Source organism: Colobus angolensis, unplaced genomic scaffold, assembly GCF_000951035.1.
Source record: "Colobus angolensis palliatus isolate OR3802 unplaced genomic scaffold, Cang.pa_1.0 Scaffold10, whole genome shotgun sequence".
NCBI lineage: Eukaryota > Metazoa > Chordata > Mammalia > Primates > Cercopithecidae > Colobus > Colobus angolensis.
The window spans coordinates 12,374,239-12,389,691 of record NW_012110919.1 but is presented as its reverse complement, the minus strand read 5'-3'; the positions used below and the strand labels follow the sequence as shown (position 1 = coordinate 12,389,691).

At 38.7% G+C, this 15,453-nt stretch overlaps 1 protein-coding gene across 3 annotated transcripts in view; it reads right to left on the bottom strand.

The window, feature by feature from the left end:
- ANO4 (anoctamin 4) overlaps positions 1-15,453 on the bottom strand; it is a 405,598-nt gene that overhangs the window by 29,968 nt on the left and 360,177 nt on the right. For all 3 annotated transcript variants that reach the window (XM_011934758.1, XM_011934750.1, XM_011934766.1), the window contains 5 exons: positions 9,406-9,442; positions 7,040-7,151; positions 5,987-6,044; positions 5,750-5,847; positions 3,677-3,819 (listed from right to left, as the gene is read on the bottom strand). In XM_011934758.1, the coding sequence (XP_011790148.1) occupies positions 3,677-3,819; positions 5,750-5,847; positions 5,987-6,044; positions 7,040-7,151; positions 9,406-9,442 (448 nt within the window). The remainder of the gene's footprint in view (positions 1-3,676; positions 3,820-5,749; positions 5,848-5,986; positions 6,045-7,039; positions 7,152-9,405; positions 9,443-15,453) is intronic.

Genomic DNA, 15,453 nt, shown 5'->3' with positions numbered 1-15,453 from the left:
CAAAATGCAGAAATCACCGGTCTTCTGTGTCCTTCGCGCTGGGAGTTGGAGACTGGAGCTGTTCCTATTCGGCCATCTTGCTCCGCCCCCCGAGTATCACCAGTTTTATCCAGCATTATATAAAAGGTCTTAGTGCATTTAGGCAAGAACAAAAAAAAAATACATAATGCCTAAAAAGGAAAATGTAAAGTTATCATTATATGTGGATGATACAATTATGTATATACAGGTAGAAAATCTCAAAAAATATATAAGCCACTATAATTGATACTAGATGCCAGCAAGTTTGCATAAGCAAACATACAAAACAACAATATTTCTATATATTTAATATTAACAACAAAACATTAGAAAATAAAACAATAAAAACATCATTTGCAGTTGCAAAGATTCCTAAGGTGCCTAGAAATTAATCTAAGTTTTACAAAACCTATATACTAAAATCTACAAAAAGTATTGCTGATAAAAACGTAAAAAGACACAAATAAATGCAAAGATATACCATTTTCATGGATTGAGAAAACATCAAATATCTTCAAATTGATGTAGGAATTCAATTTAATCCCAACTAATATTTCAGTAAGATTTTTACAGAAATTAGAAATCTGATTCTAAAACTTACATGGCAACAATTTTGAAGAAGAACAAAACTGAAATTTCTTTTCATTTAAAGACACCAATAAGAAAATGAGAAGTCAAGCCAATAACTGAGAAATGATATTTAACTTGCAACATATATATCTGACAAATGATTGATATCCAGAATATATAAATAACAAATCACTAAGGAAAAGACATAGATACCCACAAAAAAAAAAAGGGCTTGAATATAAATTCACAAGAGTTTATCCAAATGACTACAAGCATATGAAAAGCTGCTCAGCATTATTAGTTATTATAAAATTTCAAGTTAAAATCATGATGAGATACTGCTGCATACCAACCCAAATGGCTAAAATACGAACACAAGTTTTAGTAAGTTTATGGAATAACTGGAGCTGTTCTACTGTTAGCCAGAGTATAAACTGGCACAACCCGGTTTTGAATACTGTTTTCAACTGTTTATTAAAGACAAACAAGTGCATATCTATGGCCTCCTAACTCCACTCTTATGTAAATTCTTAATAAAAACATCTACGCATGTTAATCAAAACACATGTACAAAAATGTTCATAAAGGTATTATTTATAAGAGCTTAAATTTGGAAACAACACAAGTGTCTATCAGCAGTAGAATGGATGGATAAATAATAGTACTTTTCTTTTTTTTTTTTGAGATGGAGTTTTGCTCTGTTTCCCAGGCTGGAGTACAATGGTGCAATCTTGGCTCACTGCAACCTCTGCCTCCCAGGTTCAGGCATTTCTCCTGCCTCAGCCTCCCAAGTAGCTGGGATTACATACACCTGCCACTGCACCAAGCCAATTTTTGTATTTTTCAGTACAAACGGGGTTTCGCCACATTGGCCAGGCTGATCTTGAACTTATGACCTCAGGTGATCCACCTGCCTTGACCTCCCAAAGTGTTAGGATTACAGGGGTGAGCCACCACGCCTGGCCAATAATAGTATATTATTATTCAGAAGCCTAGAAGATCTGCAAACTCACAAAATAGCTCATCTATTGGCACACTGATGTCTTCACTTCTACAAGTAAATTTGCCTTTGTCTTTTCCTGACTCAAGCTTGGCAGAGGCTTTGCTTTTGTCAAAATGCAGTTACCTAGCACATTATTTTTTAGAGTGCTCAAGAGTACATTTCCTGATATGCGGAGGATTGAGGGATTGATGGTGGTATGGGGGTCTGTGTGCTGTGTCAGAGCAGCAGGGGACAAAGTTGGGGCTCATCTGGGAGTGGAAATGCAAAACAACAAAACAAAACAAAACAAACAAATAAAAAAACCGCACATTACTAAGGAAAGATAGGGTGGGTGTCAAAGACAAACTGCCTGTTTCATAATTTGGCTCCGGGTCTACATTCTAGGAATACTATGCAGCAATAAAATGAAGTTCTACTACCTGTAGCAACATGGGAGAATGTTAGAAAGACAATATTGAATGAAACAAGCCAACTACAAAAGAGTATGTACTCTACAATTCCATTTAAATGGAGAATAACAAAGGTAAATTAATGTATGGTATTAGAAGTCAGGAAAGTGGTTAGAGAGGGTTTTATAAATGGAAGACGGGACAAAGAAGTCTTCTTTGATATTGATAATAATCTATTTCTTGATCTAGCTCACTGGATAGCAACATTTCCCAGAAATAAAGAACCAGAAGGTAAATATTTCAGGCTTTGCAGACCAGACACTTTCTGACACAGCTACCCAACTCTACTATTGCAGTGCCAAAGCAGCCACAAATAATATGTAAATAAATGGGAGTTGCTGTGTTCCAATAAAACTTTATTTACAAAAACAGGCAGTGGACTGAATCTGACCTGCAGGCAATAGTTTGCCAACCTCTCAGCTACATAGATTTGGTTACATTTGTGTGAAAATTTGCAAAAATTAATTGATCTCTACACTTATGTACACCTTTTCACTATTATACTTCAGTGAATACATTTTAAAGTATATAACAAAGTGGGGAAGTCATTAAGGAAATAGCAAAAACAAAAGAACAGACTTGAGCAGTTAGAACTCATCAGTCTGCTTGTGATAATTCTGAGATTTGTTCTGTGCTGCAAAGATATTTCAGTATTTGGAGCACTACCAAATTCTAGCCACATAAAACGTTGTTTTTAAGCACTCAATATACCAACATTATTGTTCATTGTCTTCTTTATGGGAGAAGAATCCATTAAGGGATCTCAAAATGGTTAGTTCTCTTAATGAATTATCTTTATTAAGTTTTATTTTTAATGTCCAAATTGATTTCTTCCCCAGGTTATATCATTCTGCCATTCTATAATTGAAACTCTAAAGACATAAGTAGATACTTAGAACATACGCAATTTAAGAAACATTAAGTATCAATTCTACTAATACTTTAAATTTCAAATTTGCCCAGAAAAAACTGCTTCCTTTAGAAGAAATGGATCTTGCCCAGCTCTTCCCTCATTTCCGCTCCTATGTTACAGCTTAAAATGAAAAGAAATATATACATATTCAATTTAATAATGAAAGAAAATATATATACTTAATATATATACTTAATTTATCTAAGATATTTTATTTGTCTTTCCCTCTAGAAGACAAGAAGAATAAGAGAATAATAGTGATATAAGTAACATGTACTATGTATACAATGAGGTAGGCATTGCTCTAAGTCATGTTCATGCATTAACTCATTTAATCCACACAAAGACTCTATGAAATGGTTCCTCTTGTTATTATTCCCACTTTAAAGATGAGGAAACTGAGATAAAGAGAGATTAAGTAATTGCCCAAGGTTTCACAGTTAATAAATGATAGGGCTAGGATTTGAACCCAGATAATTTACTTCCAAAGCCCATGGTCTTAGATACATGCTAAGAGAAATTGCTTTGATTTGATTCTAGAGAAATCTGATTCTGTAAATGTAAGTGTAGCATAGTTTAAGCAGGACATGCCTTCCTCTCTGTTTGGCTTAGGAATTCCTACGCACTGAGGACTTTGATGATAATGAGTTTATGTTTAGTTGAATATATCTGGAGATCTAAAATTTATAATTAATAAAATAAAGTAGAATATTTCCATACTCATTTCTAAGTATTCATCGAAGAGTCCGTAGGCATTCATCGGCTGAAGGTTATAGTCCTTTTCCCATTGTGGGAAACTTATTTTCCTTTCAGGTCCATGTTCTTGTCGTACTTTTCTTCTAGTCCACCAATTCTGAATTAACCTGGGCAAAAAGATCAAATTCTTACAAAAATGTAACTGATCATATGACTTAGGTAATGAGAAAGAGGAGAGTTTGAATATAGAAACATAATTTGAAAAAATTCAGGACAGGCTATCAAAGAAATAAAGCCTCAGGTTGGTAAGAAAATAACAATGGAGTCTATACTTCAAGCATTTCTATTAGCAAGTAAACAGAATGACTGATGAACTTATTTTAATCATTCATGAAACTGTCTCATATTGGGCATTGCCTATGAGGGTTGAATAGAGGACTGAGAATATCTATAAATGGATATCCCAGTACAAAGGCAATACCAAGACATCTTGAGGAGTATCTGGCTTAAGTGGCTTAATTTAGGACTCTTGAGCAGTCTTGCCACATGGGTGCTGAGCTGCATGCTCTGACGTCAGGGGCCTAAAGATCTGCAAACCCACAAAATGCTTCTTCTCTTGGTGCACAGACACCTGCAGTTCTGCAGCTGGACTTGCTTGCTTTTGGCTTGAGCTCTCCACAGGGGCTCTGACTCCCAGTAACTTGCATCTGGCATTGGTAAGGCTAGCACAGGAACCCTTAGCAGTGTTTAGGAGTGCATTTTGTAATATGAGAAAGCATTCAGGAAATGAGAGGGTGGAGGCAGGTCTGTGTTCTGTGCAGTACAAGGAGAAAGTTGAAGGATATCCAGGAGTAGAAGTGCCAAAAAACAAAACACATGGGAAATGAAGCAAATAAAGGGATGAATATCAAAGACAAACTGCCTACTTTACAGTTTTGCTTTATGTCCTTATTACTAGAAGATAAAATATAATTCTCTTGATGTCTATGACATTTTAATTGTGGTTTATGTCTCAATGTAGAACATAATGCTGATAATTTTTGTTTTATGTTTTATTTTTTAAAAGTTTTTCTAGAAAACATCAAGTACTTGGAACAAGATTTCTTTTCCTTTCTTTCTTTTTATTTTTGAGACAGAGTCTCGCCCTGTTCCCCAGGCTGGAGTGCAGTGGCCCGATCTCGGCTCACTGCAAGCTCTGCCTCCTGGTTTCACACCATTCTCCTGCCTCAGCCTCCCGAGTAGCTGGGACTACAGGCACCCACCACCACGCCTGGCTAATTTTTTGTACTGTGTTAGTCATGATGGTCTTGATCTCCTGACCTCGTGATCCGCCCACCTTGGCCTCCCAAAGTGCTGAAATCACAGGTGTGAGCCACCGTGCCTGGCCTGGAATAAGATTCTAAAAATAAATCTAAGAACAGAAAATTACTGGCTTTGGTTCTGACAGAGAGCTAAGAAAAGACTTTCTGAAATGAACCAAGTTCCCGCTAATTGTTCTGGCTGAGTGGTCCTTCCTGAAACCTTAAGTTTTCTTTGTCTCTACAGAGACATTGAGCTGACATGGAAACCAATAGGTGTGGAATTAAAGCAGAAATAGAAGCATTGTTGATTTATGTCCCTATTAAAACTTAACTGACCAGAACTGAGCAAACACAGCAGAATTCAAGGTTATCCTTACAAAGTTGACGCAAGTTTTTGCTCATTGTTGTCAACATGTTATCACCAGGTTTACCATGGGGATGGGAGAGTGGAGATGTAGTTAATGTGTCATACATAGCTGAGGACTTGCAATGCTGGAGCCCAAAAGGTCAGAGGTATCATTTAAAGTGGCTCACAAGCAAGTATCCAATATTTAGGGCCTACAGAGGCTCCTTAAAGAATATTCACGTTTGTTCATGTGAATTGTGCTAAATCTCCCAGAAGAGCCAATGTTTATGATTTTCATGGCTGCCTTTGGATGTCTAAATGTGAGCACTTAGTTCCAGGTGCACGCACTGGCTTGATTGCTGAGTCTGCATTGCTTATCTTACTTGCCACACCTAGAAAAGCCAATAATGAGCAATGCTGCCTCTCAATTATTGATACTAAGGTACTTACGGGTAGCCAAGTTCCATGAAATTATTCCAGGTCTGCTTTAGCACCATTATAATACCCATTTGCATACACAGATCAATAAGGCATCCACTAGGGTGGCACTGCAAGATAAGCAAACACAGAAATTCCAGAATCAATGGAGAGGAAGAAAGGGTGTCTGGTTTCTAATCTACACAAAGTTGCCCTAAGGCTGTTTAATGCAAGTCTGTTGGAAACAAGGAATGATGGGAGAATACAGACCTCTTCTAGTCTCCACCTGTTTATCAGCCTCAAGTAGGCACCTGGGTGTCCTGTAAATCTTCAACACATAAAGAAAAACAAGCCATTAGTGCTCTAGGTCCAAGCTTTCAGTGAATATTACATTTAGTTTAGCACATTCTCCAATGTGAGTGACTGCTACAATAAGTAGTAGGTCTGGGGGAATTAGGAAACCCTCCAGATCTGTCACAACCAGAGCTTCTGGAATTCTCCAGGGGACATTTGTCTTCTGGCCTTTCTGTCAGGCTGCCTAATGCAGAAGCCAGTTCTTACTGCTTGCTGTGGACTTTTAACATTTTCTGCTGCATATCAATTGCTCTGGCCTATATAAGCAGAAGTTTAACTCCTGGATTTAAACACATTTGATCTTTCTGAGTAATAGTCATGCTGTTAAAAAAAACTATTGAACTATTTTCCTAGAGTTTTGTGCTGTTGGAATAGCTAGAAATGAAGGAGAGACTGCTGTGTTGATCTCACCAAAACCCTATACCTGGCCCTTCCTGGGTTCCTGTCTCCTCTGAAACGCCTCCAGAAGTCAGGGAATTCACGCGACATTACCACTACACAGGGAATCTTTCCCAGATCCTCATAACTGCTTGATTTAAAAGTTACCCTGGCATCCCGTTTCTGCCCCCTTTCCTGTCAGGATGTCCTTCTCTCTTCAGGGAAGTCAGGAATCCAGGACATGCTGCAGCCCCCTCCCCGTTTTGCCACCTGTTGTCATAGGTGTGAAAACCAGGGCCCTGATTCAGGTGCAGACAGAGGCCAGAAGTTTTCAATGCATCATTCACATGCTCAAACTATTTTCCTCTGCTTATCTTAGCAACAAAATGTACACAGGCAGTTTTGAGTGGAGATGATTTCCCTGGGATGCCAGGTGGTTTTGAGATTTGGGAAGGGAAGGGAGGAGGATGCTCTTCCCTTTTGACACTTTGTATAAATCACCCTAAGGGAGGGCTTTTTGTACCCATGGGTCAGTGACCTCTAAGTGTTCTGTCCTCAGCTTGGGGAGGTGTGCAGGGGTCAGGTTCTTACCTTCCGAGGAAGAATGCGATGTAAAATGTGGAGCTGTTCAGATTGACGAACTGAAAAAGAAACATTTTCAGGGTGAAGCTGTTCTCCCACTCAGACTCTGTGCGAGGCTGTTCTGTGGACAAAAGGTGAGCAGAGTTTGAAAGGCTGAATCACATCCCCTCTCAACTCCCTCTCTTCCCCTCCCCACACACACAGGGTGGGGACACAGGAGTCCTGAGGAGGCTGCAGGAGACTCCAGTTTACCCACAGACGGCATGTGATGGTACAGACCACCCATTGGATCCTCAGCTCACAGACCAGACCCAACAAGGGTCTCATGGGAAGTGGCTATGGAAGAATCTGAGAGGACTGAATACCTAGACTGTTCCACTCTTACAGGATACCCGGAGAGCCAGCAGCAGAGACAGCCAGGCTGTCGAGGCCTCATTCCCAGTCCTGGCTCTCTGCAGTAGCGTTTTCTTTTCCTGTTAGTCTATGCAGGCTTAGTTCCTCCTAGCTCCAAGGAGTTCCTTGGTCTCAACTTCTAGTTCTCATATTATACCAACCTACCACTTAAGAGGGAGTCAAATCCATATCATAGAATGCTAAGAGCATTTGACTCCTTTGCCTTTACCCTTATCCCCCATTTTCCATTCTCATGGACAAATATCAAGGAGGTGGCATCATCTTTAGAGCTTTTACTGCATATCACCATCTGTGTCTTATAATTTCCTGACCTCAGTCAGGGGCCAATTCTCATCTCCACATATTTTAACATCCATAAAGCAAATGCTCTCTGGACATAATGGTGTGAACCAAAACATGGATCCATTTGCCCTCAAGACCAAACCTTCAGCTAGAAATCTCATGTCAAACGCACTTATCCTTTCATAGGAGCTACATTCTAGGAGTAAGCAATGTCTAAGAAAAGATATTTAACACAATAGCATTTTGTCTGCTTCCACATTCCCTGAGCTTCTAATTTCTCATTTAATACTTCACTCCATCAGTTCATTTTCCATCAATTAGAACTCAAAATGCTTTCTGGGAGCATATCTGAGAAGGGAAGGGAGAATGAAAGAGAATCTGATTTAAAATGGTTTAAAATGTCAGTTTCAGGAAAGGCCATACTGATACTGTTGCTGAGACCCACAAAGACACAGGATTCTTAAAGGGTTTTCTTAAAGGGTTTCACTTCTCCTACTGAACTCCTGGTTACATGGAAAGGTCTCCTGGTCGCCGGCTAGGTTCCCAGGTGTCCCCACCATGGATGGACCAGGACTGCAATTCCACTGGCATTTTTGCTAGCCTGGATCAAGCTACCACAGGGTACATTGTCTACCAATGGGCAGTTATCTCTTCCATGGACATAAACCTCTTTCTATCTTTTTGGGCAAGATAGAACTGGTGGTGATGGAAGATTTCAATGACATTAAAAGAGATAAGGTAAAGTGCTTAGCTCTGTATCCAGCACATAGAAAGTTTCAATAAATGCTATCTATTATCATACTGATGATTAAAAATAGGAACACTTTTGTGAGTTTTTTCTCCTCTGGACAAGCTTCTTATGGAATGCATTAAAGCAAGTTATGGATGGGAGCATGTAATTTTCTCAAACTGCATAGAGCACAATGACCAATACCTTGTTAATAAAATTGGGACAGTTTCTTTATTTTGAAGATGCGATAAATGTACAAGTTATAACTGGCTACCAGATTGTTCTGGAGTGCAGTGGCATGATCATGACTCACTGCAGCCTTGACCTCCTGGGCTCAGGCAATCCTCCTGCCTCAGTCTCAGGAGTAGCTGGGACTACAGGTACGTGCCACCATGCCTGGCTAATTTTTAAATTTTTTTTGTAGAGATGGGTATTGTTATTTTATCCAGGCTGGTCTTGAACTCCTGGACTCAAGGAATCCTACTGCCAAGGCTTCCCAAAGTGCTGGGATTACAGATGTGAGCCACCATGGCTGGCCTTCCAGTCTTCAAAGAAACTAACTTTGCTGTGAGTTTATATACCATAAAAACTTGATACATTTTTAATTAAACACAAAATATAGGCAATAGCAAATGAACACTTTCCTAAATTATATTGGATACTTTATACAAATGTACTTTTGTAATGTTATTTTTTGTGCACAAAGAGAAAATCTACCTTCAATTACATTAGCTCAAGACAGATAATGTTTGTGACAGATTTTAAAGCTTTATATAGAAAAATTACTAGATATATTTAAATTATTCTGTTGAAGGCAAACAAAAAAATGTTGTATGAATTTGAAAATAAAGGGAATATTTCTTTCCAGCAGTATTAGAGAAAGGAATCTTTGAAACATACTTCCCAGACCACAGTACAGCACTGTGAAATAAAAAAAGATTCCACTCACCTAAATTCGTCAGAAGCAGGGCAACTTTTTCATAGAGCTGTAAAATAAATTTCATGCATTTAATAAATGAACTACACTTGTTATAAAATCTATAACCACAAAGGAAATAGGTAATCAAATCACAAGTCAAAATAATTTCATTAAGCATCCATTGCTCAACCAATGAAAACATTGTGTATAGAAATCTCAGACTCTTGGAGTCCACTGGTAATGGAGATTGGTGTAATTTTCAGGGTAAGAAAGAAATGTACAAGGTCCTATCTAACTATTTATAAAATCTCACTTCTTATTTTGGGGCAAATAATTTTATGGCAACAAGGCCAGCTGCTATTCATTACCAGCTTTCTAGGCAATGCTGGGCAGTCATAATATTGCTGAGCCTCTGCAACTTGAATGTAAAATCTCTAAGCCCGCTTCTGACGGTAAGATTCTGCAACCCTATTCTTTATGGACTGCTGTAAACTCTAGATTACAGCATTCAAAAACACTGAAGTGATTAAATATTACTGGAAATTCCCAGAGCTTATGGTACTCCACTTTTCCATTGGTGGACCAGATGCCTCCTTAACTCATGCATCCTTAACTCACCCAGCCATCTGGTCAATAGATGGTTCTGAGGGTGGGGTATGTGTATGCATGTGTGTATGTGTGTTTGTGTGTGCGTGTGTGCACTGAGGAGCAGAGAGTATAGTCAAGGGTAAATCCAGCTCTAGGAGATTCCCCAGAGTGGGTATAATTGAAAGATCAAGTGCTGTTTCTAAAACAAAAGACAATAAGTGAAAATGAAAAGGAAAAGTAGTTTAATAGACTGGAATGATATGAAGATTAAGAACACATTTAAAGTAGTGCAAACACACTGGTTAAAATTGCCCAGGCTGGAATTACAGCTTGACCATCCAGCAAGCTACAGGACTTGGGCAAGTTCCTTATCTCTTCTTCAGACCATCCTTTTCTTTACATGTGGGCAGGAAGGGTACTGAGCTCACTGACCTTCCTGTCCTGCTTAATTTTTGAATTCTCTTATCTGAGATTTCTGCTAATTACAGAAATAAACAACATAATCTGTATGTATGCCTCCAAACTTTCAGCAACAACTATGGTTTGCTATATTAGGATATATTAAGATGGCCAGAGGACCAAATCTTGTGTCTAGAAATCTCAGACTCTTGGAGTCCAACAGTAATGGAGATTGGTGTCATTTTCCGTAAGAAACCTTGTGGCATAGGTAGTCATACCCATTTAATCATAAAAATAATATCCTCATAAACAACAGATAAGAACAGATGTTCTAATCAAATATATTTTAATATTACAATGTATTACAAAGGCACTGTAACATTCCAATTATTTAATTATGTAATTATCAGGGAAAGTTAATTTGACTGATGAGACAACCTTTCTCAAAAATACAATTCTTGATTAACTGGTTTATCTTTTATATCTTTCACAATGATGTCTATTTGTCACAGTACCTCGCTTTGCACACTTGTCTAAAAGGCCCTCGGAGCTGAGGATATGCCTTTGTTACATGGGTGTGAACACTGAAAACATTGGAATTTTAAAAAAAGGAACATAAGAGTCAACATATGAGTAATATTAACCTTGTGAAAAATAAGGTAAAGCATATGGGGACACAGTAGGGATCCATGGCATCTGAATAGGATGGAATTTCTTGTTTTGATCATATTACCTCAATTCTGTTCTGCTTCACTCATGACCAAAAAACATCCCAATATGGTGGTTGCAAGCCAAATAGACTAACAAAGGCTATATCCCAGGAATAGACTAAAAAGTTATTATCATTCTTTTTATCCAGCCATGCCAATATGAATCAGATATTTAATTATACTGTAAAGAGTGAAAAACACACCTCATCTTCCAAAAAAACGTAAACCAGAAAATATAGCTTATATCAGAGCAAGTCCACATATATTGATCAGACTGATAAGATAAAAGTAGAAGTACACATAGCTTCCTTGTGGACATATCTGTAAGATCAGAAAGGTTTCTGCCGGTTACAGATATTCATAATCAGAATTTGCAGCATCTAGTTTGGAAACTTAGATTTTCTGCTGCTCTTAGCAGAACAAACTTCCCGTGGTTTATCTCTCAACTGTCTAATATTCACTCTATCTTTGAAATATTTCTTTTTCTTTTTTTTTTTTTTTTTGAGACGGAGTCTCACTCTGTGCCCCAGGCTGGAGTGCAGTGGCGCAATCTCGGCTCACTGCAAGCTCCGCCTCCCAGGTTCACGCCATTCTCCTGCCTCAGCCTCCGAGTAGCTGGACTACAGGTGCCCGCCACCGCACCTGGCTAATTTTTTGTATTTTTAGTAGAGACGGGGTTTCACTGTGTTAGCCAGGATGGTCTCGATCTCCTGACCTCGTGATCCACCCGTCTCGGCCTCCCAAAGTGCTGGAATTACAGGCGTGAGCCACCGCACCCGGCCGAAATATTTATTTTTCAAGACATGGAATAAAATGTAAACTACTAAGTGCCTCTTAACCAGCCATTAAGAGGCATAATATTTCATTAGGACTTAGATGACTTTTGTAAAATAATACAAATTTTTTTTTAAAGTACATACTGTATAAAAGTAAACACATATCATCAAATTCATTAGAAACTTGGCATCTGATAAAGATCTGTTTTTTTAGTTAGCGCTGGATGAATCTGGCAAAAAGTCAGAAATGGGATATGTGATTTATAATAATTATATTATTTACAAATCAGAGTCTTTAGCTCTCAAGGTTTTTATATTTAGTTAATAAAAAGTATTAATAATTAATGTCTAAATAACGATTATCTTTGGAAGAAAAGTATGGTCAATATTTTGAGTAGCTGAAAACAATAGACAGCTATAAAAAGTCGATATTGGATCATGATAATATCTCGCATTGAGTAATTTCAGAAGCCACTGGAGAGTTTACTTCTGAACTGGTCAGAGATATATTACAACCATTAGTCAGTCATCCATTATGCTGATAGAAAGGACTTAAAAATTTTTTTTTAAGATATTCTGATGAAATCATTCAAACTATATTACACATTTGGTTGCCCTCATAATGGAACCCGCAAAACTTCAGGGCATAGGCCAGGAGGGTAAATGTGTGTGCGGGGATAAGATGTCATCAGAGCTAGCTGAGGACGGAAAGGTAACTGGCCCCTGCACAGAGAGGTCCTGGCTGATGCGGCTTTAAGAGTTCTTATGTACACTTTTTCTTTTCTTTCCTTCTCTTTGCTATGGCTTGTCATTCCCTGTTCTCATCAGTATTCTTGTGTTAGCAACTTTATGTTATTCTAGTTTGACGTTGGCTGAAAATCAGAGTACCAAAGATGTTCATGTTGTATCTAAAATAAATGAAAAACCGCAAGGGTCCCTAAGAATAATACGTGTTAGCTTTAGAGTGTGAACTCTACCTCATCCATGTTGGCTAGTCTGAAACACTCTGGGAGAGAAACGATGTAAAATGCCTCGCAGCCTAGCTCCCAGCATATAGCAGGTGCTTTGTAACACCAGTAACTACGTAATTTTGCCACTCCCTATGATCCTGTCTTCATTTTGAATTTGTTTACTTCCTCTTATCTTGGCTGTGTCTTGAAGTAGAGATTGCTGGATCAATGATTTCTAGTTAAATGAAGTGTTTTACTCTGACAACACTGGCACCTGCTCGAAACATATGGGCAAGCGTATATTTACAGATTCACTTCCTGTACATAGGCATTTATTTCTTAAAAAGATGTATAAATTAAATTTTAAGACATTGGAGGAAAGAGATGATAAGAATACAGTAGGCACTAATTCACTGCATCCTAACCGGATGCAGAACATCTCACCTATGGCTGTTTGCTTAATTTCACTGGGAATCCTTCTCCACCTACAATATGTATTCCACAATTAATACTGAGACCACGTCCTGGTGGGGGGTCAAAAGGGAGAGGTACAGGGAGTGCTAACCATATACTTTCAATCTCCACTTGCTAAGCTGTCACACAAACATCATGTCAAAATGACCAGTAATTGCCCTTTTTTTATTACTTCTGAGTCTTGAAACTTTTTCCTAAAATAATAAAGATTTATTTTATTTCATATATATATATATATGTATGTGTGTGTGTGTGTGTGTGTGTGTGTGTGTATATATATATATATTTTTTTTTTCTTGAGACGGAGTCACTCTGTCACCCAGGCTGGAGTGCAGTGGCATGATCTCCGTTCACTGCAAGCTCCGCCTCCCGGGTTCACGCCATTGTCCTGCCTCAGCCTCCCGAAGTGCTGGGACTACAGGCGCCTGCCATCACACCCGCTAATTTTTTGTATTTTTAGTAGAGATGGGGTTTCACGGTGTTAGCCAGGATGGTCTTGATCTCCTGACCTCGTGCCTCGTGATCCACCTGCCTCGGCCTCCCAAAGTGCTGGGATTATAGGCGTGAGCCACTGCCCCTGGTCAATAAAGATGTTTTATGTATTTTAATACTCATAATGAGCTACCTGCATTTAATTAGCTCATTGATTACTAGTTAACCAAGGAATCATAATTTTAATTCTTTGTTATTGGGTAGGTTGAATTCTCTTAGGAATCACTCAAGTTTAATTGGTTATGGAACTCAGGACTGTTTAAAGAACTAGAAATGACAAGCTAAATAGATAAACCTATATGGATAACAGTATTAAATTAGTTGGCCTTTGGAAAATCTTTTTCCAATGATGTAAGCATTTCAGCTTTATGGCCCAGATTTAAGATGCAGTATAAATAAGGATAGGGGAACTATAATTAATTGAACATCTACTCCGTGCCTAACAACTGTCCTTGGCACTCTATGTACAATGTTTGACTTATTTACACTACAAACCTTTAAGGTCAGCTTTTAAGATTTTTTTTATTTTTCACAGGTCCTTGCTCTGTTACCCAGGCTAGGGTTCAGTGGTACAATCATGACTCACTGCAGTCGTGAACTCCTAGGCTCAAGTGATCCTCCCATCTCAGCCTTCCAAGTAGCTGAGACTACAGGTGTGCCACCTGGCTAATTAAAAAAAAAAACTTTTTGGTAGAGATGTGGTGCTGGGATTACAGGCATGAGCCACAGTGCCTGACCATATTTTTATGTATAGGTTGACCTCAGTGGCTGACCATGTCAGACACTACTTTTGTTCTACAAAAATTAGCAACAATTTACAGAGCATCTACTATGTGCCAGGCCCTGTTCCAGACACTAGGGAATAACAACAGTGAAAAACAAACAAACAAACAAACAAAAAAATAAAGAAAATGTTCTGCCCTTATGGGCCTACATTCCAAAAGAAATGGCAGATAATAAACAAAATAAATAGGTAAAATATATAGCATATTAGATGGTGATAAACACTATAGAGAAAACGCAGGCAAGCAGATGGGAAATTGTCAGATAGCAGGAGTGGGCTGCAATTTAAAACAGAGTGACCAGGGAAGCATTTACTAGAGAAGTGACATTTGAACAAAGACTGAAAGGAGGTGAGGGACTAAGCGATGCAGACCCTGTGGGAGGAAAAGGCTCCAGGCAGAGAGAACAGCAAATAAAAAAGTCTTAGGGTGAGAGCATCGAAAGAACAAGTGCGGTTAGAGCAGGTGAATCAGGGTGAGTAAGGGAAAAGATGAGGTCAGAGATGTTACACAGGCCAGATGAGTGAAAGCCTGTGAGGCTACTGTGTAGATATGGCTTTGCAGGCTTTTACAGTGAGAAACAGGAAAGCCATTACACCTTGTGAACACAGGAGCCATGTGAACTGACTTACATGTAAGAAGCTCTCTCTGGCTTCCATGTTGAGCCTAGATTGAAGGGAGTAATGTGGAAGCTGGGAGACCAGTTAGGAATCTGCTGCAATAATCTCAGCAAGAGACACTGTAGACTTGGACCAGGGTAGGACTTTGGAATGTGCAGAAAGTGATCAAATTCTGGATACATTTGGACAGCCAGAGAAATAGAGGAGTCTGGGAGAATGCCAAGACTTTTAGTCTGAGCAAGTACAATTAGGAAGGCTGTGGGAGGAGCTGATTCTGGAGGGAAGAT